This window comes from Phoca vitulina, unplaced genomic scaffold (assembly GCF_004348235.1).
Source record: "Phoca vitulina isolate PV1807 unplaced genomic scaffold, GSC_HSeal_1.0 scaffold18, whole genome shotgun sequence".
In the NCBI taxonomy this organism is placed as follows: domain Eukaryota; kingdom Metazoa; phylum Chordata; class Mammalia; order Carnivora; family Phocidae; genus Phoca; species Phoca vitulina.
This window is the reverse complement of record NW_022589721.1, coordinates 34845451-34870724: the sequence shown is the minus strand read 5'-3', so window position 1 is coordinate 34870724 and position 25274 is coordinate 34845451. Positions and strand designations below refer to the sequence as shown.

At 56.3% G+C, this 25274-nt stretch overlaps 1 protein-coding gene across 1 annotated transcript in view; it reads right to left on the bottom strand.

Annotated features, from left to right (window-relative positions):
- Positions 1-25274, bottom strand: part of MROH1 (maestro heat like repeat family member 1) — a 70367-nt gene that overhangs the window by 31581 nt on the left and 13512 nt on the right. Inside the window, exons 4-13 of the mRNA XM_032416119.1 lie at positions 24133-24341; positions 23843-23871; positions 19998-20257; positions 19724-19822; positions 15350-15501; positions 14688-14828; positions 14242-14334; positions 10623-10701; positions 10003-10116; positions 1643-1716 (exon numbers count right to left, since the gene is read on the bottom strand). Coding sequence (XP_032272010.1) covers positions 1643-1716; positions 10003-10116; positions 10623-10701; positions 14242-14334; positions 14688-14828; positions 15350-15501; positions 19724-19822; positions 19998-20257; positions 23843-23871; positions 24133-24341 — 1250 coding nt within the window. The remainder of the gene's footprint in view (positions 1-1642; positions 1717-10002; positions 10117-10622; positions 10702-14241; positions 14335-14687; positions 14829-15349; positions 15502-19723; positions 19823-19997; positions 20258-23842; positions 23872-24132; positions 24342-25274) is intronic.

Here is a 25274-nt window from a genome sequence, read left to right as displayed (position 1 = left end):
GTGCCTGCACCTGTGTGTACCTACACCCGCACCCCATCTACACCTGTATCTGCACCTGTGCCTGCACCCACCCCCACTTCTTCACAGCCCCTCGGCTGCATGTGTGGCCACCTCGCCAGCCTGTGGATGTGCTCAGGGCCTCAGTGGAAGGCCCCTTCTCCTCCTGTCCCCCATACCTCCCTCCTTCCCTGGGCGCGAGACTTGTTGCTCCTCTGGCTCCCACCGTGCTGTCCCCCCTGCCCTGTGCCTGTCCCACACTGAGCTCTCCTCAGGGTTGGCACCTCTCACGTGCCATCATCCCGGCTCCACCTCCCCCTTCAGTGCAAGGGCCCTGAATCAGCCGCTGTTGCCCCAACACTCCTGGGAGTTGAGCCTGCTGTCCAGCCCCACTCAATGGCCCCGCCTGGTGGCTCAAAGGTTCAGACAGGTCACTTTGGCTGAAAACCCCCACCCCCAGAGCTAGTGCCTCCCCCAGGCCCTCCCGCTTCTTCCCGAGCCCACGAGTCCATGGGCACAGACACCAGCCCAATGCCCCCCCACCCTGGGATCCTTCCTTATAAGGCCTCTCTCCTCAGGTCAAATATCACTGTCCCAGCCTCCTTGGCCACTCACAGCTCCATGCCATCCCCCATCACACACATGACCCGAATGACTGTGGGAAGGGGTAGATCTGGGGGGCGAGCAATGAGGTCGCATAATGGATGATCAGGCTGAGTGCGCCTGGCCACGGACATTGTCCATGGCACATAGTGGGAGCCCTTTCAGGGGTGTTCCTGAGCAACAGCACCAAAAAGGAGACTCTGGGGGCTGTGCATGGGGCCTTGCGACAGATGTGGCCTCAGTGGTTTGGGATCCATTTCAGTAGTTTTCGAAACTCTCGCAGAAGGTCCCAAAAAGCAGGCTGCCTGGGATGAGTGCAAAGTCTGGAGCAGCCCCCAGGGACGGCAGGGGCACCCCTGCGACCTGTGAGTAAGCAGGCCTGCCTGCCTATGGGGCCCCAGTAAGGGTCAGTAAGGGTCAACCCTGTCCTCGGCTGCTGGGAGGTCACCACTGAGCCCGGGGACGTCCTAAGTCCAGTGTCCTTGTTCCCCTGGGGCTCTGGGCCACACGGTATCAGCTCGGCCTCCGGAGGGGCTGGAGACTGAGGTCACCATGCGGGCAGCCGACCAGGTCTGCGTGACGGGAACCAGATAAAGACCTTGGACACCGAGGCTGGGGGTTTCCCCGGCTGGCAACACTCGTATGTGCTGTCACTTCGGGGCCCACGACTCCACGGGGAGAGGGCAGTAGGGACCCTCCTGGGCCCTGCTCTGGGCACCCCTTCCCCTGGCTGATGGCAGTCTGGGTCCTCTCCCTGTGATAAACCGTAACTGTGAGCATGACAGCTCTCGTGAGTTCTGGGAGCCCTTGGAGCGAATCAGCGGACCCGACGGGGTCTCGGGGACCCCTGCCTCACTTCATACGCGGTTAACTGTATAAGGAGTAGGATGTGGGCGTCCTGGCTGACGGCTCAGCAGCACCTGCACCTGCACCCTCCCTCTGATGTCCAGGTCTAGCTGAGTCAGGGAGGACCTCCGGCCCCAACCCGGCCATGTCTCCTGCGGCTGCTCCCAGCAGAGCTCGCGCTGACCCCACCATCTACCTTGCTGTTGGTGTCCAGAAGAGGAAGCCTCATGGAGGACAGAATAAAGGGCTTCTTAACTTCCATCTGAGAAGCTGCAAGAAACGAACAGATGGTTCAGTCTCCCCACCATGACCGAGGCTGGCTGGTCCGTCCACCCCCACGAGGCCCAACGCCCCATTGCCAGGGTCTGGCCACAGCCTGGCCTGCAGCAGGGGGAGAGGATGGCACTTAAGCAAGGCCCACCTACTTTTCTCCCAGGGACAAATGACCTTTTCCCCAAATAACATTATTTTGCCCAATAAGAAGCTGGATGATAGGTAATTTAAGGCAGCAGGTAAGGGAGTGTCCTGAGTCAGGCAGAGCCAGGTTTGTGGGGCCCCCAACAGCACCCCAGTCCCGGCAGGCCTGTTAGCAGGTCTACATGGGCACTTTCCACACATTCCTGGCTATGCTGATGCTGCTGGACTAAGGACCCCTCCGACCCGAAAACCAGCAGGGTCAGCCTTTGTCTCCTGACAGGTAAGCGGGGACCGAGAGTGGCTGTCAGGAAGTGGCCGAGACCAACAGGAATGAGGACAGAGACAAGAGTGCCCATAGCACAGGGACCCTTCGAGGCACACGGTGGGAGAGCACTTTATTTATATTTTTAAAGATTTTATTTTTAAGTCCCCTCTACAGCCAACGTGGGGCTCGAACCCACAACCCTGAGATCAAGAGCCGCATGCTCCACTGACTGAGCCCACCAGGCGCCCCAGGGATGGCACTTTTATTCCACATGGGACGGGGTCATTCTGACAGCCCGGAGCCCGTCGTTCATGCTCACGCTCTGCCCCGTGGCGGCCGTGAGAAAGCCAGTGTGGGCTCCTGGCCACAACAGGAGATGCGCAAGCCGAGAAAACATGATTCTAGACCCAACTGTGAGACAAACTGCCCCTCTGATAAGATGCTGCAAAGGCCCTTCGTAAACACCCAGTAGGAAAGCAGAGCAGGAGTCACAGGAAGGTGGCAAAGGATTCTGCCGAGACTCAGGAGCGCATGAGGAGGCCAGGAAAGTGGCCACCAAAGTGGACAAGAGAAATATAACACACAACCAGAGGACTCATGTCTCAATGCACAAGGGAATCCCAGCAAGTTGATAAGGAAAACAAAGATCGATAGAAAACTGGACAAGAGACCTGACCGAGCCCCCACTGCCGACAGGAAGGCAAGGCCGCTGGACTCCGCCACCTGCTGGCCAGGGAGGTGCAGGGACAGCTGCCCAATCGGAAAAGATGAAGACAGGGCAAAGCCACGTGAAAGCAAGGCTGCAGAGCAGTGGAAACACTCAGAGGCGCTGGAGACCCGGGCACGTTGCGGAGACGGCTGGGCAGCGCTGGGAAAGCTGAGGGTCCGCACAAGTGCACCCACGCCCAGGACAGCCCGTGCAGGACGGCAACATGGAGTGACGGGTGCGGTCCAGGCTGTGGGCTGGTCACAGCACAAAAGTGAGCCAAAGGACACTGAAGACAACCTACTGGGTGAAGAAGCAGCGCTGACAGATGCCGCCGACCACACGGTGCTCTGTGAGCTTTCGTTCGTATTTCTATTTCCCAAGAAACGGTTACAAAGAGCAAAGAATGCAAACGACCCAATAGAAAAACTGACGCAGTGAGCAGGGTCCACCAGGAAAAGGGACGAGGGGACACGAGGGTCCAGGGATGTGGGGGCACGGGCCGAGGACAGACGTCAATCCAGCCCCCGTCTTCCTGCCACACGGGAGACCGCACTCGACTCACGGTGCCGCCGCCGGCAGCTTCGACTGGCTCCTGGGGTTTCTGTGGAGGCCAGCCGTGAGCCAGGCCCTCACGACGTGCTGAGGGCGCAGCACAGAGCAAGGCAGGCATGGCCCGTCCCCAAGTGGAGACAGAACAAGCAGATGATCAGAGCATCACACACTGTACGAATGTCATGAAAGGTGCAGTCAAGAGGTGGAGAAGCAGACCACCAATGGGGGACCCAGTCTGGAGTGGGAGTCAGGGTCCAGGGGCTCTTCTGAATGAGGCACATCTGAGCTAAAAGCCTAAGGCCGAGAAGGGACGGCCAGGCGGGGTGCAGGGGAGGAGCCTCCCGAGCCGGGCGCCTGCAACGGCTGAGCTGAGAGCCCACTGCGGTGGGAGTGGGGCTGTGGGGGCAGCAACCGGGGGGGGGGGCACAGCGAAGATGAGACTCCCTGCTCTCCCCACGGTGTTGACCCACAATGACCAACACCAGGGCATTCTAGTAAAATTACTGGACTTTAAAGAAAACGAAACCAGAGAAAAGAGTAAAAGTCAAGGCCTGTGTGTTCAGTCGGCAATGTCCGCGTGAGCCCCCCGCACTCGCCCCTCCATCTAGTGCAGCGTCTCCCAGCTCGCTCTCCTGAGAGGCCTGGCGACCACCAACACGTAACGAGCACCCTAGCACCACACTACGGTCTTTAAGGACAGTTTCTCACTAAGGAAACAGGGCTTTTTGGAGAAATGGCTGATTCCAGGTCGGGGGCAAGAACTATCTAAGAGCGCAGAGCACCAGCTGCCGAAGACCACAGTGGCCACGCCAAAGGACTCAGACCTTGAAGAGGCTCCCACAGCCCGAAGATGATACGATTTGAGCTTCGATAATGGCAATGACTGCAACCCATTAAATACGTTACAACCCATGAGCACTTAGGATTCTTTTTTTTTGAGATGTGACATAAAATAATGCCTTTTATTTCCCCACCCCCTCCCCAAATAACGTCCTTTAAAAGCAAATATAACAGAACTTACTCATCCATATGAGCCTTTAAGATTTAAAAAAAAAAAAAAGAAAGAAAGTTACATTTAGAGGATAATAGGGAACCAATCTATTTTCTTGAAAACTGACAAAAAGAGCAAAAGACTCAACGATCAATCCTGCCTTCTTTACAGGAGCCACGAGCTCCGGCTGAGCACACAGTACGGGAGGGAAGCATCTCTTCATCAAGGTGTTCCCGTTACTCAAAGAAATCACCGCAGTCAAAGCAGCACCGAGTCTGCCCCAGGCACTGATCACCGATGCAGCCAAGACCACGGCAGAAGAGCGCCTGGGGGGCTCAGTCGTTAAGTGTCTGCCTTCGGCTCAGGTCATGGTCCCAGGGTCCTGGGACCGAGGCCCGCATCGGGCTCCCTGCTCAGAGGGGAGCCTGCTTCTCCCTCTCCCACTCCCCCTGCTTGTGTTCCCTCTCTCGCTGTGTCTCTCTCTGTCAAGTAAATAAATAAAATCTTTAAAAAAATAAATAAATAAAAACTAGAATGAGGGGCACGTGGGTGGCTCAGTTGGTTAAGCATCTGACTCTTGGTTTCAGCTCAGGTCGTGATCTCAGGGTTGTGGGATCGAGCCCCGTGACAGACTCCGTGCACAGTGCAGACTCTGCTTGAGATTCTCTCTCTCCTGCTCCCGCTGCCCCTCCCCCTGCTTGTGTGTGCGCTCTAAAATAAATAAATCTTAAAAAAAAAAAAAAACAAAACAGAATGGGATACGACACACATCTACCAAAATGGCTGAAGTTAAAGACTGCAGGTGTTGGCAAGGGCACGAAGCAATGTTGCTCACATGCTGCTTGTGATAATAAGGCGTGGGGTATAAACTTTGTACAACAGAATGGTTTTACCAACTAAAGTTGAACATACACACACGTTATGACCCGAAACTCTACCCCTAGGCATACGCTCAACTGAACATACATGGGAAAAGTGTTCCTGGTAGCATGGTGCATCATAACAGAAAACACAAGACACGGCCGGTTATCATCACCACTGGAGAGAAGGACTACGGCTTAATTCACTGGGATGCTTCACAGAAAGGAAGTGACTGAGCTGCACTACACGAATAAATTTCACACACAGAATATTGAGGGAAAGAAGCCAGTTACAAAGTAATTCACACACTCAGGTCCTATCTACACCACAAGCCAGAAATCGGTGGGGGCTCCAGGCCAGAGCTGAATCCTCACAGGCATATGCAGGGAGTCATTACGCTGAAGAGTAAACACGTGTGCTTTTTGTATGGGTGTTATACTTTAAAATAATAATAATGCGGCTCAGGTCATGACCCCGGGGTCCTGAGATTGAGTTCCGCATCGGGCTCCCTGCTCAATGGAGCCTGCTTCTCCCTTTTCCCTCTGCCTCTGCCGCTCCCCCTGCTTGTGCTCTCTCTCTCTCTGACAAATAAATAAAATCTTTAAAAATAATAATAATAATGCATGACGACACTATTAATTTTCTAAGGTGTACTAGACAGGGAAAAAGCATGTTTTTGAATTATGTCATTTGGTAAGAAAAAGTCTACTTCCTTGACATAATACAGCATCCTTTCTTGATTAAAATTCTTCACAGTGTAGCGATAGAGGGTACATACCTCAATATCATAAAAGCCATCTGTGAAAAACCCACAGCGAATATCATTCTCAATGGGGAAAAACCGAGAGCTTTCCCCCTAAGGTCAGGAACGCGGCAGGGATGTCCACTATCACCACTGCTATTCAACATAGTTCTAGAAGTCCTAGCCACAGCGATCAGACAACAAAAAGTATTAAATAAAAGGCATCCGAATCGGCAAAGAAGTCAAACTCTCACTATTTGCAGATGATATGATACTCTATGTAGAAAACTCAAAAGGCTCCACCCCAAAATTGCTAGAACTCATACAGGAATTCAGTAGAGCGGCAGGATATAAAATCAATGCACAGAAATCAGTGGCATTTCTATACACTAACAATGTAACTGTAGAAAGAGAAATTAAGGAATTGATCCCATTTACAATTGCACTGAAAACCATAAAATAATAGGAATAAATCTAACCAAAGAGGTAAAGGATCTGTACTCTGAAAACTACTGAATGCTTATGAAAGAAACTGAGGAAGACACAAGGAAATGGAAAAACGTTCCATGCTCATGGACTGGAAGAAAAATATTGTGAAAATGTCTATGCTACCCAGAGCAATCTACACATTCAATGCAATCCCCATCAAAATACCATCCACATTTTTCATAGAGCTGGAACAAATAATCCTAAAATTTGTATGGAACCAGAGAAGACCCTGAATAGCCAGAGGAATGTTGAAAAAGAAAAGCAAAGCTGGCGGCATCACAATTCCGGACTTCCAGCTCTACTACAAAGCTGTCATCATCAAGACAGTATGGTACTGGCACAAAAACAGACACATAGATCAATGGGACAGAATAGAGAGCCCAGAAATGGACCCTCAACTCTATGGTCAACTAATCTTTGACAAAGCAGGAAAGAATGTCCAATGGAAAAAAGACAGTCTCTTCAACAAATGGTGTTGGGAAAATTGGACAGCCACATGCAGAAGAATGAAACTGGACCATTTCCTTACACCACACACAAAAATAGATTCCAAATGGTTGAAAGACCTAAATGGGAGACAGGAGTCCATCAAAATCCTAAAGGAGAACACAGGCAGCAACCTCTTCGACCTCAGCCGCAGCAACTTCTTCCTAGAAACATCACCAAAGGCAAGGGAAGCAAGGGCAAAAATGAACTATTGGGACTTCATTAAGATAAAAAGCTTTTGCTCAGCAAAGGAGATAGTCAACAAAACCAAAAGACAACCGACAGAATGGGAGAAGATATTTGCAAATGACATATCAGATAAAGGGCTAGTATCCAAAATCTATAAAGAACTTATCAAACTCAACACCCAAAGAACAAATGATCCAACCAAGAAATGGGCAGAAGACATGGACAGACATTTTTCCAAAGAAGACATCCAAATGGCCAACAGACACATGAAAAAGTGCTCAACATCGCTCGGCATCAGGGAAATCCAAATCAAAACCTCAATGAGATACCACCTCACACCGGTCAGAATCGCTAAAATTAACAAGTCAGGAAATGACAGATGTTGGCGGGGATGCGGAGAAAGGGGAACCCTCCTACACTGCTGGTGGGAATGCAAGCTGGTGCAGCCACTCTGGAGAACAGTGTGGAGGTTCCTCAAAAAGTTGAAAACAGAGCTACCCTACAACCCAGCAATTGCACTACTGGGTATTTACCCCAAAGATACAAATGTAGGGATCCGAAGGGGTACGTGCACCCCAAAGTTTATAGCAGCAATGTCCACAATAGCCAAACTGTGGAAAGAGCCTAGATGTCCATTGACAGATGAATGGATAAAGGAGATGTGGTCCATATATACAATGGAGTATTACTCAGCCATCAGAAAGGATGAATACTTACCATTTACATTGACATGTATGGAACTGGAGAGTATTATGCTAAGCAAAATAAGTCAATTGGAGAAAGACAATTATCATATGATTTCACTGATGTGAAAATTAAGAAACAAAACAGGATCATAGGGGAAGGGAGGGAAAATAAAATAAGATGAAATCAGAGGGGGAGACAAACCATAAGAGACTCAATCTCAGGAAACAAACTGAGGGTTGCTAGAGTTGGGGGGGGGTGGGGTAACCAGGTGATGGGCATGAAGGAGGGCACGTGATGTGATGAGCACTGGGTGTTATATGCAACTGATGAATCACTGAACTCTACCCCGAAACCAATAATATGCTATATGTTAATTAATTGAATTTAAATAAAAAAAATAAAATTGATAGAACATTCAAGTAAAAAAAAAAAGACTGATCAAGACTCAGATGGCAGGACAAATACAGTGTGATCTCTTTTACATACGGAATCTAAAAAAAAATCTATCACCTATCTATATCTATAAAACTGAGCTCACAGATACAGAGAACAGATTGGTGATTGCCAGAGGTGGAGGGTGGAGGGTGGGAAAAATGGGTGAACTGGGTTTTTTCTGTTTAAATAAACTGAATATAAGACATAAGAAATTAAAAAATAGAAAGTCTACTTCCTTACATACACATGTACATGTGTGTAAATAGAGAACGAACCTACAAACAAGACCTATGCGAGCACAAGACAAGCCTGAAAGCAGACGAGCCACGGGGCAGTTCAGGAGGAAGCGTCTGCCTGCACACGGGCGTCAGATACAGGCACCCGGCTCCCAGCGCCGCTAGCTGAGTCACCTCAGCCTCCTCATCAGGGAAACGGGCTCCGAGGAGGGGCTGCCGGGGCGGGGCGGGCGCGCACTTCACCTCTGTGCGACCACCACCATGCTCCGGGTGCGAGGAGCCCTTCCCCAGGGAGCCAGCGCGCTGCCGGCCCCTTCCCACAGGGCATCGTCCCCCAGTTCCATAAGATGCCTCGTGTCCACAGGCACAGTCCGTGACTCAGCCCCAACTACAGGACCTCCCCAGACAGGGGTCAGCATACTTGTTCCATAAAGGGCCAATGAGAAACTATCTTAGGCTTCAAGTGCCATGTGTGGTGTGTCACACTCTTCCTTGCTTTTACAACCTGTTAACATGGAAAACCCACTCAGAGCTTGGGCTGCCCGACAGCAGGCTGCAGGCCGACCATGGCCCATGGCCATTATTTACTGACCGAGACTCATCAAAAAATACAAACTCGGGTGTGCCACGTGTCCAAGCTTGTTGCTGATTAAATGAGTCCTAGAAGCAGAAGCCCGGAGCCTTCCATCTGACTGAGGGAGTCATGAGACACATGCAGACCAAAGGGTGTTCTGCCGAATACCAGGTCTGCACCCTTCCCAGGGGCCCACACCTAACAGACAGGTCTCTCTGACTGGACCCCCCAGGGCAGCCGCGACAGACGACTTAGGACATGTCTGAGCCATCAGGCCAGGAGGTGAGCAGGGAACGCCTGGCCCGGAAGGGGCGCTGCAGCCCAGCGTCTGCAACCACCCATCAAAGGCGAATGTCTACGATGGACATTTGCTGGTGGGCAGAAACGTATTTTTCAAAAACTTTGGAATTTTGCAAGATAGAAAGTAGGGAAAATTTTTTTTTAAGGATTCAAGCAAGGGGGGCGCCTGGGTGGCTCAGTCTTTAAATGTCTGCCTTCGGCTCAGGTCATGAGCCCAGGGTCCTGGGATCGAGTCCCGCATCGGGCTCCCTGCTCAGCGGGGAGCCTGCTTCTCCCTCTGCCTCCACCTCTCTCTGTCTCTCATGAATAAATAAATAAAATCTAAGAAAAAAAGAAAAAGAAGAAAAGATTTCAAGCAAGGGGTGCCTGGGGTCTCAGTTGAGCGTCCAACTCTTGGTTTTGGCTCAGGTCATGATCTCAGGGTCGTGGGATCGAGCCCTGCATCAGGCTCCATGCTCAGTGGGGAGTCTGCTTGTCCCTCCTCCCCACTTGTGCTCGCTCATGCTCTCTCTCTCTCAAATAAATAAAATCTTAAAAAAAAGAATCAGAGCAAGATGTTCCTTTCACCTGCAAGATGGACAGTGCCTGCCTTTTTCAGGCCTTGCCCCCCGCTGGGCACTCACCGGCCGAGTTGATGACATGCCGCACCACCTGCAGGGTGCCCACGCGGGTCCTCTCGTTGTTGGTATCGAGTTTGGGCAGCAGGAAGGCCAGTAAGCGGTCAGGAGCACAGCAAGCTGCAGGGCAAGCAACATCCAAGAAACGTATTTGTAGGGGCGCCTGGGTGGCTCAGTCGTTAAGCGTCTGCCTTCGGCTCAGGTCATGGTCCCAGGGTCCTGGGATCGAGCCCCGCATCGGGCTCCCTGCTCAGCGGGAAGCCTGCTTCTCCCTCTGCCTGCCGCTCCCCCTGCTTGTGCGCCCTCTCTCTGACAAATACATAAATAACATCTTTAAAAAAAACAAAACAAAAAAACAAAAAACGTATTTGTAATAATCTGCTCCCTGCCTGACGCCGGTGTGTGCAAACCCCAAGGGTGGGGAGGATGGACACCAGGGGCTGCAGCCCGGCCCGGCCTCTGCGGGGAGGCTCTGGAGCGACACACAGGCCCAGGCCCAGGCAGACAAAGAAACCTCCTCAGCTCCAACCCGGCCGGAGCCGCCCACCCGCACACAGGCGATCACCCACGGTGAGCAGACAGCGTGCCCACAGAGGGCCCTGCGGGAGAGGCTGCAGCCTGCTTACCCAGCACGGTGAAGCAGCGCAGCACCTCCTTTTGGTTGCTCACCACCAGGGGGCTGGATGACTCCACGGGCACGCAGATCTGTGGACAGAGGATGGACACGAGTCACAGGGGAACGCTGCTGCCTCCCAAGGGCCCCACCAGCCACGGGGCCCGGAGAGACTGCCCAGGCCTCGTGGTTTCTACGTCCAGCACTTCCTTGGGGTGACATAGGCGTGCGCACCCGCCATCAGGGGCTGGTTCAGGGACCCGAGCCTCAGCCCTCGCGGTCTGGCCCTCTTGTCTCCAGGGAACTGAGTCCTGGCCCCTTCCCACCACAGCCAGGACACAGTGTCACACGGGCTCTGGGCACGGGCTGGAGGCCACTAATCTCTAGGATATAGAAAGCACTGGAAACCGAACACCTAGTGCTGATTCATTCAAAATTGTAAAAAAAAAAAAAAAAAAAAAAAAGTTGCATTGGTTAAAGTAAGAGCTGAAGCTGTTGGCAGATGTGACTCTAGGGTCCACTGCACCTCAGTGGGTGACACGGAAGCCCCCCAGTCACCCGGGGCTGAGCTCTGAGGTGGCATCCCCGTCCTGCCCCCCACCAATGCCCAGGGTCAGGGTCATGGCAAAGGACACCAGCAGGGCCTCTGTGCAAAACGCTCAATGGCAATTCCTGAGTACAGCAGAAGAGGTGACCAACAGTACAGAGCGAGTCCCCAGGTCCACAGGCTCTGCCCCAGGCTGGACCCCGCTGGCACGCGGAGAGCTGCGGGAAGCGGGTGGGGGGCAGGCACCGGCCCCAGGTTCCCGGGGAGTTCCTTGCTCTTCCCACTGTAAAGACCTCATCTGGTCACGAAAGGCAGCGCAGCGGGCTCTCCCTCTGGGGGAGGCCAACTGCCAAGTCGTGAGGACGCGCAAGCAGCCCCGTGGCAAGGAACCAAGGCCTCCAGCCAGCAGCCCCACGAGGGCACCCCACCTGAGACCCCAGCCTCAGCCGAGCCTTCAGACTGTCACCACACGAGACCCGAGCCAGAACCACTCGGCTGAGCCGGGACTGGACCCTGCACAGTGGCCGCAGAGCAACCCGCGGCCGCCTCATAAAGGTGCCCCGTTCCAGAATCACTGGCTACATGGCAGGAGATAACTAATGCGAATGGGCGGTTGTCTGGAGAGCAGAAAAAGTTGGATTCTCACTCACAGTTTCCCTAAAATAAGTTCCAGGTGGATTAAACAATAAAAGTGTATTAGGTAATAGGAGGCTCTGAAAAACAGTTTGCGGGCGCCTGGGTGGCTCAGTCGGTTAAGCGACTGCCTTCGGCTCAGGTCATGATCCTGGAGTCCCGGGATCGAGTCCCGCATCGGGCTCCCTGCTCGGCGGGGAGTCTGCTTCTCCCTCTGACCCTCCTCCCTCTCGTGCTCTCTGTCTCTCATTCTCTCTCTTGCAAATAAATAAATAAAATCTTAAAAAAAAACAAAAACAGTTTGCATAATTCAAAAGGCTTTTCTAAATATAACGAAACCTATACCATAACATAAAAGATGGATACACAACGATGGAAACATTAGATAATTTTGGTGGCAGAGAATATCAGGAACAGAGCCGCACGACAAAGGACAAAACAGGAGCAGGAACGACACATAGGATGGAAGGCTGATGAATATGGGAACTGAAAACCCAGCAGAACAACAGGAGACACGAGTGGGCAGCTGTGAGGCAAGAGAAAATCTCATCACGTCCGCTTCTCGGCTCCGTGCCCACATCTCCACTCCTCCCGCCCTCCTGCAATCACCTGCGACACTAAGTACACGATACTGAGCCGCAGTCTCTTTTCTCACTGTTGCGGTTTCGGGGCGGTACACCTGTTCTCCGCAGGGATCTCGGACACTCTTGCTGAGCTTAGTTCTGGGGCATTTCATGCTACGTTTCTGCTGCTACTGTAAACGGTATGTTTTGGGCGCTGCCTAGTTGGCCCCTCCGTCGGTACCGGGGAGAAAACTGCTGTTGTCTGGTAAGTTGCTCTTGCAACTGGTAACCTTGCTGAGTTTATTACGCATTCTAGTGTCTGTGTGCTGATTCTGTTTGTACACGAGTGGATTTCTAGATGAGGGAATCACTCCTCCCTAAAACAAACACTGAGTGCTCACGAGTGGCAGGTACCGCCCCAGGTGCGGAGACAGCAGTGAAAACAGACAACACCCCAGCCTCCCGCGGTCTACGCTGCAGCTGCGGAGAGGCGAGCAACAGGCAGTCAGGTGTCGAGTACGTTCAAAGGTGGTGAGTGCCACAGGGAGAAACAAAGCAGGGGCAGGGACAGGGCGGGGAGGACAGGCGACGGTCCACAAAGCCTCGCGTCTCCGGGGCCCACTGAGTGGGCTTTCCTGCTCTGACCCCAAGGAAATGCACCGGAGTCCCCCTCAAGAGGAGGTATGCTGGGGGTGTGGATGCATGAACCCTAACGAGTTCAAGAAGTTCCTCCCCAATCCCTATTGCTAAGACTTTTAACGATAAATAGTTGTTGAAAGTCATCAGAAGCTTTTTCTTCATCAACCGAGGTTCCAGACTCTTTTCCCTAATCTCTTTCTGAGAGGGAGCATCCTGACAGCTTCCCGGTCCCTCCCGTTTTGGAAGTAGAGCGCGGGATCCGTTAGCTCGAATGTGCACCTCAAACTACAGACTTAGTCTCCCCTGGATGACACTGACTTTACTCCATCAGGCAGCTCTGAATCTTTGCCTGGTCTCCAAACCCACGCGTATGGGACGGAAATTAGAAGTTGGGTAGAACTCAACCTTAGAGCCATGTGGGCCCTGTGTGTGTTGGAAGGAAGGAAAGAAGGTCTTGGAAGACTATCTCCACTTGTTTGTTGGTTTAGTTGAGTTCTCTTTCTTCTCCTGCTAAGTTTGACATTTTTATTTTTTTAGGAACCTATCCATTTCACCATTTTTCAAGTTCAATAGCTTTGTTCAATCTCTCTAGGGCAGCCCTCCCCACCCCCTGGCTAGGAGGACCATGTGAGGCCAGGCCTGCATTCCAGCTGCTGTGGGAGCAGGAAGGAGACCCACATCCCTCCCCCCTCTCTCGTTTTATGCCCCTCTTCTCTCAGACAGTCCATGGACAGGACTCGTTCCCTACCACTCCACCCACCTGCCTCTGTGTTCCTGTGACCTCCACACCTCTCCTCTGACCTAGAGAGAGGGGGCTGCACAGCTCATGGGCCCACTGAAGCCCATCTCCAGTATTTTTCAGGACCCCTCCCCTTGCAGGCTTCCTGGGGCCCACAGCCAGTGCAGATGCCCCAAGGCCATCTCAGGCCTCTCTGTCCTGAAGGCTGCCCACTCCTGCCAAGGGGAGGAGCTTCATCCCAGGGGCCACACCCACCATGCAGGGAACACCCTAACTTCAGCCCTGCTAGGCTGGACGGCCCGCCCCACTCTTGCTCCCTGCAAGCCTCAGCAGGCATCTGCACCCAAGACCTGGAGATGGGTGGCACCAGGACCTGCCCTGTCATACCGGCCCTGTCCCCAGCGTGTCCCCAGCGCCCCACCCCCAGTATGCCCCCCTGCACCCTACCCGTGGAGCCCCAGCCTGCCCTGCCACAGGGTGCCCCCCCATTCCCATCCCCTGCGCATCCTACCTGAGCATGCAGAGCGGCCAGGAGTGAGTCCAGCTGGGCTTCCAGTGTGCGGCTGCCCACGGTCACCGCAGCCTCAAGGATCTGGCCCAGGCTCTGCTCAAGACACAAACGACAGGAGCCGTCGGTCCTACTTCAAGCCCCCAGCCCCACCTCCTGGCCGCAAAGACCCCACCTCAGGGCTCAATAAGGGAGCCCTACCTCCAAGTCAAGAATTAAGAGAGGGCAAGTCTCAGGACAGGGGGCACAGAAAAGGTGAAGGACAAGGTGAAGGACCCCTGGGCAGGGCAGGGCATCGAGGAGAAATATGACCAGGCCCCACCCACCACTGAATCTAACAGCACTCTCTGAGTGGCCCTTCCCAGGTGCCTACACCCTCCCGTCTTGAGCCAGGTGGGGGCGAGTCAGTGGACAGAGCTCTGCACAGGCCACGGCGGGCAGGTGCGCACCTTGGACACGTGGAAGGTCTCGGCGTGCTTCTTGTAGAGAGCCAGGACTCCGGGCAGGAGCTTGGGGAGCTGCTCCTCCAGCTTCTCACTAGGCAGCAGATGGCTCATGGGCCCCAGGGCCTCCACCACGGCAAGCCGGAGCTGAGAGGAAGAGCGCCGGGGTGCTCAGGTCCAAACCACTGACCCGAGTGGAGAGGTAAAAGGCCCATTCACCAAGAACCCAAGGCCAGAAGTGAGGAAACTCACATTACCACATGACTAGGGGTTCCGAAAGGGGGCCAAAGGCAGAGAGGTCAGAGTGACCACGGCCAGGGTCCGGACAGCGGCCAGGCCAGGGAGGCCGTAAAGGAAACCGCCACCCCCAGCCCACCCCCCGGCAATGCAGGAGCCTCCAGGCAGAGTGCGGTAGGAAGGCAGACCTTGCACAGGGCACTGTCACCCCCTGACGAAACCCGCACCCCCGAGCCAGGGGGCGGGACACGGACGGGACTGGGAAGCCTGTGTGGACAGTTGGCTCTACCCCTCCCTGGGACCCCCTTCCCCAAAGCCTGCAGCACAGTGGGAGAGGCTCAGGCCATGGGAGCAGACCAGGACCCCGTGGGGGCGGGAGAGAGCGGCCAGCGAGGGGAGGCCACAGTCCCCAACACACCGAAGAGCGGTACCTTGGCTTCGCGGCTCGGCAGCCAGTGGTTAAAGAGGATGTCATAGGCACTGAAGATGTCCGTGGCAAAGGTGTCCTTCCTGACCGTGGGGTCTGGGGCTTGGTCCAGGTTGGCCAGGTACTCCAGAGTGCTCTCGCTGAAGTGCTGCAGAACTACCCCAGGGTGAGGGGGACAGCACTGGTTACCACTGGTCACGCCACGTGCGCTTCGCTGCCCCTCCCGGCACCCCCCACCCGCAAGACACCCTCCCGAGCACAGTGGCCAAGCATGTGACTCCACGACTATACTGGGGGAACAGCGTCCCCCGCACCCATGTCCTTCCCAGAACCTCACAAGGCGACCTTTTTTGGAAAGAGGATCTTTGCAGATGTAACTACTTAAGGCCCCTGGGATGAAGCTCCTCCCCTTGGCAGGAGTGGGCACAGCAGCTGTGACCGTGGTGGGCTACGGTGGGCCCTAAACCCTACACGACTGAGTCCCTAGAAGAGAACACGCAGACAGACACACAGAGGAGACGGCAGTCTGCGGCAGGGCACAGACTGGGGGGAGACGGAGCACAGCCACCCTGTGAGCCCCCAAGAAGAAACCAACCCTGGTGACAGCGATCTCGAACTTCTGGCCTCTAGAAGCATGAGAGAATACTTTCATCTTTTTTTTTTTTTTTAAGATGTTATTTTTAAGTAATCCCTACACCCAACATAGGGCTCGAACTCACAGCCCCAAGACCAAGAGTCGCACGCTCCACCAATGGAGCCAGCCCGGCGCCCCACGTTTCTCTCGTCGGAAGTGCCCTCATTTGAGGCACTACGTTACGGCAGCCCCGGGAAACTAGCCAGGTACCAGCCACCCCAAAACGCCCTCGGTTCACAGCACCCGGCCCACACCAGCCAGCTGTAAGGCAAAAAGAGGAGGTGCTGTGCCCAGCTCACCCCTCACAGACAGACACAAATGCCGCACGCTTTGCCAGGGTCGCAGGGCCCGGGCTGGGGTGCGGCAGGCCTGAGACAGCGTGCCGCGTCCCTGAAGGTGACTGCGAGCTGCAGAAGTCCAGGCAGAGACAAAGGCCTGCGAGTGGTCAGCAAGGGCTGACCCTGGTCAGGGAGAGGCCGGGCTAGGGCCCTGTTGTGCAGCCCCTCTAAGGGCTCGGGAGTGGAGCCGGGGAGCGGCCAGGAGAGCCAGCGACTCTCAAGGACTCGCGGGGAGGGGTCACACCAGCCTGTGAGACCCCCTCGGAGGCGACCCCAGGGATCTGCCACCTCACTCGGCAGGCCCACTTGCCCCTGTCCAGTCCAGCTCTCACGTGGCCCACTTACGTGGCTACCTTCTCAGTGTGGGCTCCCCAGTCCAACAGAAAGAATAAGCCTGACCCCTAGGTGTACATGAGGGCAATCACAGTTATGAGTTCCCGAGAAAGAGAGAGAGAATTTAAAGAAATTTTAGAAGAGGGGCGCCTGGGTGGCTCAGTCGGTGAAGCGTCTGCTTTCGGCTCAGGTCATGACCTCGGGGTCCTGGGATTGAGCCCTGAGTCCGGGCTCCCTGCTCAGCGGGGGGTCTGCTTCTCCTTCTGCCGCTCCCCCTGCTTGTGCTCGCTCTCCCTCTCTCTCAAATAAAATCTTTTAAAAATAAAAGATAAAGAAATTTCAGGAGAAAACCATGTCCTGGAGCAACATGGGCCCCTGGAGGGTCCAGCCCAGGCCGACTCGCCCCCACCTGCCGCACAGCTGCTGCCGCGTGGAGCAGGGCCAGACCCTTGCTCTCATCCTCCCTGTCCACCCGATGCTCTTGCCTCTCTGAGCTCCGTAATCAGGATGGTGGTCAAACTGACCGGCGTTTCTTGGCATTTTGTAGTGAGGTTTTTTAGGGTAACAGACCACTATATTGCCGGAAGCAGAAACTGACCTCCCCACTTTGTTACTAGGTTTTGACTGTTACTCAGTTACACACATGCGCGGAAGGTCAAACAGTTGTTCTCCTATACCTTCCCCAAGCTCGATTTCTTTTCCTCCAGAAGGGCTGGGGTTGCTCATAACGAGTCTGCAGCGTTCCACGCCGCCTCCCCCAAGGCCAGGGCAGCCAGCTCACGTCACGCCAGCTTGGCTCCCCAGGCAGGGGTCACTAATGCCATCTCCGCATCTCCTGCCAGCATCCCGGGCCTCCCTTGGCCACGGACCTGCCCATTCACATAGCAAGTCCATCAGTTCATGGCGCCCTCCTCTGAGCTGGGGGAAGGCTGTCCCACAAAAGCATCTTGGTGTGGGTGCTCAGAGGACCCCTCTGCCTGGAACCCCCCGCTCCGGGGCATGCTGGGGACTTCACTCTTCCACCCACTTGCTCCGTTCATTCTTTCAAGGGTGTCCGCTATTTGAATGTAACTTCATGCCAATCCTTCCTTCTTTCTCTATTTTCCATATGTTTGTATTTTTGCTCTGTTTTCTGGGGAATTTCCTCAACCTTCTCTTCCATTTCTGGTCGCCATCTGTCATCGTAACCCCGAAAAGCTCAGCTGTGCTCTCTGAAAGTAGCTGCCTCATGGCAACATGCTCTGCTTTCCCTCTCCCCTCCCTGAGGGGTTAATGACGCCTTTTCTTTCTTGCCCGCTTTCTTCTCCCTGGACTGTCTGCTTCCCCCAAGTCTCAGAGGCTTTCCTCTGGGGTGGTCATCAGGGCTGCTGTCGGTGCTGCCAGGATGGCCAGGCCCACTGCGCACCTGGCTGTCTGGGGGATGCCAACTCCACCTCTGGGCATCCCAGCTCTTCCCCCACCTGGCCGAAGCGTCCTAGGAACTCAACCAGTGAGGACCTTCCAGCGTGCACAAAGTTCTGTGCTTGGCCCAGGGCCACTGGCCTCGGTGGACACAGGCCCACCTGCAAGGACAGGAGGTCTCGGCCCGCTCACGGTGCACCGTGCCAGCAGGAAGGGCCGCTCTCTCCTCCAGTCGCAGGCGGGCATGCTCATCTGTGGTGAGGCGTGCACACCCGGCTACGGGGATGTCCTGCGGCCGAGTATCTGCTGGTGAAAACCCCTTGCTTCACACACGAGAGAAGACACAGACGTAGTAAAACCGCCAAGGGGAAGGAATCAGTTCTTCAGCACTGCGGGCCGGCCTCCTGCTCCGGGCCTCAGCAGCTGCAGGCTGCAGTGTGTCTTTCCAAGGAGCTGCGTGGGGCGGACAGTGACTGTGCCCTGGGGCTCTTCTCACTCCCCTCCAGCCTGGACGCACCCAGTCCCAGCTGGCCCCCCAAGCCCCCTGCCTTGTTTTCAGCACCTCCAAGTATATACCAGAGGCTCCCGCCCCCACAGCCCGCACGGCCCGCCCCTTCTGTGTCCTGCTCCGCATTCCCGCTCAGTGGGAAACCCTGGGTCAGCAGCCCTGGGATCCTGTCACAAATTCTCTTTTTAGCCAAAACTACGTTGAGGAGGGTTTCCACATACAACCCAGGGAGTCTGCCATCACCCACAGTGGGAGGAGCCTATGAGAAGACAGGAGGGAGGCCACGGCAGGGACAAGGGAGATGGGACGAGGGGCCGGACGGAGGGTGGCAGAAGCTGGAGCCCCAGCTGGAGGCCCCGGGACCCAAAGCGACTGTGAGCAGGTATCCCGGCTTCGACAGCCCCCAGGTGTGCACAGGCTGGTAGCTTCCCCAGGCTCCCGCCCGCCCCCAGGGCACCGAGGAGCAACAGCAGGACAAGGCCAGCAGGCAAAGATCCAGCAACCCCTCAGCTGAGCTCTGGGTGGCCCCGACCCTATCCTGTCACCAGCCTCTCCCATGCCTGGGACCCTCCTAACCACAGTCCTGCTCCGAGGGTCTCGGCTGACCTGGTGCCCCCTCCCTCCCCTCAGTGCCAGAGCTGACAGCGTTCCTGAGGAAGCTGAAGGATAAGGGCAGTGCGGTGGCTTCTGAGGGAGGCCCAGTCCCCCACTGCACCCGCTCTGTGTTTCAGGAGCCTCTGCTCCCCTTCCAACGGGAATGCCTCCCTTTCCACCAAGGGCCCGCCACGGTGCCATCTCTTGCCCAGACACAGGAGGAAGGAGGAGCGTGAATGCCCCTTTCCGAGACACCCAGCACTGGGCAGGGAGAAAAACGGGAAGTCTCTGCAGCTCTGGGGAGGTCTCTTCCCGCACCACCACAAGTGTCCAAGCCTCGGGGAACTGCACTGTAAGGTAGAGGGGGTCCCTACCAATAGCCAGAAGCAGCCAGAAGCAGCCAGAGGGAGAGGCCGAGTCTCCGCCCACACCTCTGCGGTCACCTGCGAGTGCTCTGCCCTCCTCCTTAGCCTAAAGGACTCATGACCCTCCACAAAGGCCAAGGGGCGGGCAGGCAGCTCCCAGCCCCCTCCCCGGAGACCTCACCCGCCTTCAGAGACCCCGTCTTACCACAGCAGAACGCCACCCTCATCGTATCGTGCTTGGCCATGCCCAGCATGGGCAGCATGGTGCTCAGGATGGACGTCAGGAAGGGCACCATGCCGAACACTGCAAGAGGGGGGCGTGTGAGGGAGGCCCCGCCAGCACCCGCCTCACCTGGCCTGGCCTCCACGCGCCACCCCCCGTGTCCCAGGGAGAGGCAGACGGTGCCTGGGCCACGTGCTGGAGAGGCCCCCCCGACTGGCTCTGGAATGCAGGTGGAGGCGGGCCAAGCGGTACCTACCATTGGAAGCCGCGAGGCTGGCGAGGGTCTGCACCACGAAGTAGTGTGGCAGGGCCCCAGGCTGGAACTTGCTCAGCAGCTCCTCCATCACCTTGCCGATGAACCGCTTCCCAACAGCCACCAGGACGTTGCTGGCGGCCTGCTGCCAGTCACAAACCAATTCCTGTCCCCCCCACCCCAAAACCTGCACTGAGGCGCTCAACAAACGAAGGAGCCAGGCCCTCACCCTCAAACTGCCCAAGAGGCAACAGGGAGGCCTTCTGCCCCGTTTTCAGGCTCTCCCAAGGCCCTCCCCTGCCCAGGAGCAGTGCCAAGCACCTGCCACCTCCACCTGCAGGGAAAGGAGAGTGCTGCCCTGGGGGCCAGGTCCCGTGCAGAGCCCAGCACCACCCCCCCCTGCTGATGCCTCCTGCTTTCTCTAGAGGGGCTACTCAAAACAAAATCACCCATGGCTGCCCCAACAAGGAGAAAAGGAGCACGCCCGACCACTCCTCGTGCACCCAGAGCCTTAGTGCCCCGCAAAGAAAGGACCGTGAGAAGTGGCTGTGGGCACGTGACTGTCAGCAGTGCCAAGAGTGTTCTGTGCAAGACCCACAAGCAGCAGACGGTAGCCCTCCCCACTGTGGCCAGGGTCTCCCGGCCAGAAGCTGCGCTGCCCCGAGAGGTCCCATCACAACAGAGGTCTCTGCCACCAGGCATCTTTCAGGCTCCCAGTGAGTGCCTGTCAGAGGAGACTGCTTGGCCGGCCCTCCCACCTGAGGGCCCTCTCCTCACCCAGGGGCCCTCCCCACCCTCCCCAACCCCAGGGGGCCCCGTCTGTCACACCCCTCCCCAAGCTGACAAATATGCCCAAGGGTCCTGAGACTAAAATGGAAGATGATGGCGCTGCCCGGTCCCTGCGCCCCGCTCAGCCGCCATCCGAGCCTTTCTCCCCTGCTCCGGGTGAGCCCCGCACAAGTCCTGCCACTGGCCCAGACATCGTCCTTGTCTGCACCTCGCAGCTGCGACCCAGGGCACTCATCCTCGCCCTAACTGAGGACGTGTGGTGATGGCAAAGCTGCAGGTGGGGGCGGGGGGGCCGGGCCAGGAAGCCCAGACACCCCACTGCAATGCGAGAGCTGCGGAGAGGAGCCCAGCCCAGCCATGCGGAAGGCTCCATCCGGCCAGGAGCCCCCAGGCGCTCAGAGTCTGGAGGAGAGGGCAAGAAACTGGCAGGGTGCAGGGAAGACCAAGACTGGCCTTTCCTGAGGACTCCCCCCAGGAATGGAGCATCCAGGTGAGGGGGGCACTCCGTGCCACAGGTGGTGCCCAGGCCTGCGCTGCGGCAGGACTGAGCTCGCGTGACCGAGACAAAGTGGCAAGAAAGAGAGACGACTCGGGCTGGAGGAACCGAGAAAAGCAGGGGTGTATAGTTGATGGGGCCGCCGCTCAGGCTGGAGCACCGGCTCCCTCCAAGGGGGCCACAGGCAGCCGGGCCCACAAATGGACATGATCTCTGCTCCTGAAAAAAGCCAACACATCATAAACATCTCTAGATATACGAAGAGATCACATAATCTGCCTTCATTTTTCTGGGGGAAAGCTCTAGTTCTCGGTTTTGTTCTCTCGGTAATAAATTTTGTCAAAATTCACTTGACCACATACACGAGGGCTTATTCCTAGGCTCTCGATCCTATTCCCTTCGTCTACACGTCTGTCTCTATGTCGGTCTCCACCACCCTGTTTGACTCCAGAAGCCCTGTAGTAGGTTTTGGAGTCAAGAGGTGTGAGTCCCCAGCTTTGTTCCTTTTAAACAGTTTGGGCTATTCTGGGTCCGTTGAGATTCCGTATGAATTTTAGGATGGCTTTTCCTATTTCTGCAAAAAAACATCATTGGGATTTTGATAGGGACTACAACAGCTGCTTATTTTTAAAGAAAACGTGGGTGTTTTTTCCCCCCGTTTTCTATTAAAAGTTCCACGGGCAGAACACCGGTCGCATCAGAGCGAGACACGGTGGCTTCCCCGACGAGGTTTTCCACTGGGCCTCAGCAGGCTCTGCGTGCACAGTGATAAAAGCACAGCCCTCTGTCATTTGAGCGCAGCAGGAACCGAGCGGGGACAGACAAGGGACAGGGCGCTGGGCTCGCTGACGGCCAGCGCAGGCCCAGAATGGGTGTGTGTGAGATTTCCAGCTCAACAGGCTGATGTGTGGCGGGCTGCCCGTGAACCCGTCATTCTGCCCTGCCCACCACCACTGAAGAGACTAACCTGGACGCCCAGGCCGTGTGTAGGCCGGGCTTTGGCCACGGGCAGTCCCAGTGTGTGTGGCGAGTTTCCTCTGGTGCTGAGGTATTCTGCTGGGTACAGTTCGAGTCTACTCAAGTGGGCAGCTTTCGCACACTCGGGTCAGGGCCTTAGCTGGGTGCCGGCGCTCACCACACGCACTGACTTCACTACTGCGAGAGACTGCAGCCCCCGAAATTCCTATGTGGAAACCTAACCCCAAGTGATCAAAGTGGGAGGCGGGGTCTCCGGGAGGTGAGTAGGTCACGAGGGTGGAGCCCCATGGGTGGGACCAGAGCCTTCTAAAGAGACCCCAGAAAGCCCCGTCCTCCCCCCTGCCGTGTGAGGACACAGTGAGAAGGCGGTCTATACACCAAGAAGTGGGTCCCTGCCACACACGGAAGTTGCCAGCACGGTGACCTTGGACTCCCGGCCTCCGGAACTGGGACAAGTACAAGCTTGCTCTTGCTGGAGTAAGCCTGACAGGCCTGGACGGCTATTTTTGCCTCCGTTCCCTCAGTCACTTCCCACCCACCGGCCTGAGCGCCCCTGTGTGCGCCCTGCCCACGCTCCCTCCGGGGAGAGTCGACGGGCTGGGAGGCGTGCACACCGCCCGAGGCACGGCCCCATAAAGTATGGCTGTGATGGATGTGAGCGGCCTTAGGGCACAGGGAGGCGCCCGGAGGGGGGCACACTGTCTGCAGGACAGAGCTTCCCGCTTAACGTACTTTTACTGCAAATATGCAAATGTGAAGGAAGATATTTAAATTGGTTAAAGAAACCAAAAAGCCTAGAAGAGAAGTAAAATTATAAATGAGTTAGAAAATGACAAGCAGGAAGCACGCTTAAATTTTGCAACGAATCGCTAAAACTAACAGAGGCTCCTGTAGCCGCCTTCAGTAAGCACCCTTTGGCCGGTGCCGGTTCCTCAAGCGGTCAGGGCGGCCCCAGGCAGCGGTCACGTCAGACAGCGATTCAGCGCATCGCGGAGGGAGCCCCTCAGCCACACAGAGAAGCAGCGCGAAGCTCTTCAAAGCCACAGAAGAGCCACGGTGGACACACACGGTGGACTCACACGGTGCCCAAGTGTGCATTCCCGCGCCACGAACGGCGCATCTCTAATCCCAGTGCCCGCGGCAGTCCTAGTGCTCCGACGCAAACACAGAAGCCCAGGAGCAATCGGCTCAGTGGCCGCTCGGTGGGACTGACCTGTGTCCCCAGGAGATGGCAGTTGATACATGAGAGCAAGTTAACTCCCGTTATACAGAGATCCCTTTTTCCATATCAAGGTGTCAAATCAAACAAAGAGAAAAATGGTCTCTTGAGGCTGCAGAAGTCTCTTTCCCTTCCCAGAAGGGCCCACACCACACACAGAAAAACGAGAGATGGCACACAATGATTTCAGAGGACAGCTCTCCGACGGCCTGGCAGGTCCCCCCCACCGGGCACGAGCAGCGCACGAGCCCCAGGAGGCTGCCGCGGCGGCCGTCAGCAGGAGGGCAGTGAGGGAAAGGCCCCCCTCCTCGGGCAGCCACCCCTTCCGCCCCTACCTCTGAGCGCTGGCCCACCTGCTCCTCTTACCGTAGCTGATGACGAGGGGCCTTCTCTCCCTGGGGGACAGCACAGACCCCGGCAGGGAGAGCTGTCCGGTCCCTGGCCAGGGAGTGAATGGGGACAGCAACGCAGCCTCCGTGTGTGACAGCTGGACGCCGTGCCACCCCCACCCAGTGCCCCCACGCGGACCGAGCCGCCGGCCACAAGACAAGGCGGCTCTTCTGTCCTGGAAATGCCCCCTCTCAAGGGAAGCTGGGCTTGCAGCTGTGGCCTTCTGCCCAGCAGCTGGCCCCACAGCCCCAGACCCGTGCTCCCTACAGACCCGCCCACAGAGGGCAGCTCACCTCCCCCGCCAGCCTGTGGCCCCGGGCAGGGAATACCTTCTCATGCTGCCGCAGGTACTCCTCGCAGGCGCCGAGGGCTTCCCCGGGCTGTGCCTCTCCAAGGGCGCACAGGGCGCGGTACACCTGCTCCCGCACCAGGGGGTCCTTGTCGGTGATGGCGTCCAGCAGGATGGCGGACAGCTCTGCAGTGACCAAGCCCAGTGTGTGCGCTCAGGCCCAGCCCAGCCCACCCACCATCGCCTGCCTCGGCCTCGGAGCCGGAGGACGCCTGCCCCCTCCCACTCTTGCACGTTCCCGTTGCCCCAGCGGCCGGCCCTGACCCCCGCTGCCTGGCCGCCTTGCCCACCTCAGCCATATACACCCGAGGTGCTCTTATACCCATGCTGCCTCCCTCCACCTTGCTCGCCAGGGTCTCTGTTTGGGATCCACTCTGGCTAACTGCACCTGACCTTACGCCCCAGGCTGTGCTTGCTTCACGTCTCCCGCCCCCACTGGACCGTGGCTGCTGTAAAAGGCAGGTGTTACAGGCTCAGGGCTAGGTGGGAAGCGGCCCCCAGGTGGCCAACTGTCCCGTCCTGGGGACCACCCCAGTCCCACTAACTGCCCCCAAGGACAACTCCTCATCGTCCCATCCCTGCTGGTCAGCGCCCTACACTCAGAGCCAGACCTCTCCTGCTCGGTGCCCCCTAGACAGGACCCTGCCATCCTCAGTGTCCCCGGAGCTCAGGGCATGGTACCTACAAATAAGCGCTTATAGGTCCTCAATCCTGGAGAGAGAGCTCCGTGGGGCAGTTTCAGGGACAGAGTGGACAGGCACAATGGCTGCTGGACCATGTCTTGTGTAGAAAGGGGCAAAGGCACAGGGTCCCCTCTACACAGAGCACAAAGCCCCCCGTACCCAGCAAACACCATTCCCCATGCCGCACTGAGCCAGCAGCCAAATCGCCCCCCTATGATTCAGTCACTACAGAGACAACCACTTTGTTTTCTTTTTTGTTTTTACTGAACACAGAGAACGCATGCCCTGCAATAGTCCTTCCTTCAAGCCTCATTCACTCAAGGCCAGGTGCTCCTCTGGGACCCAAACTCAAAAGCTAGGCGGCAATCCCCCCCAC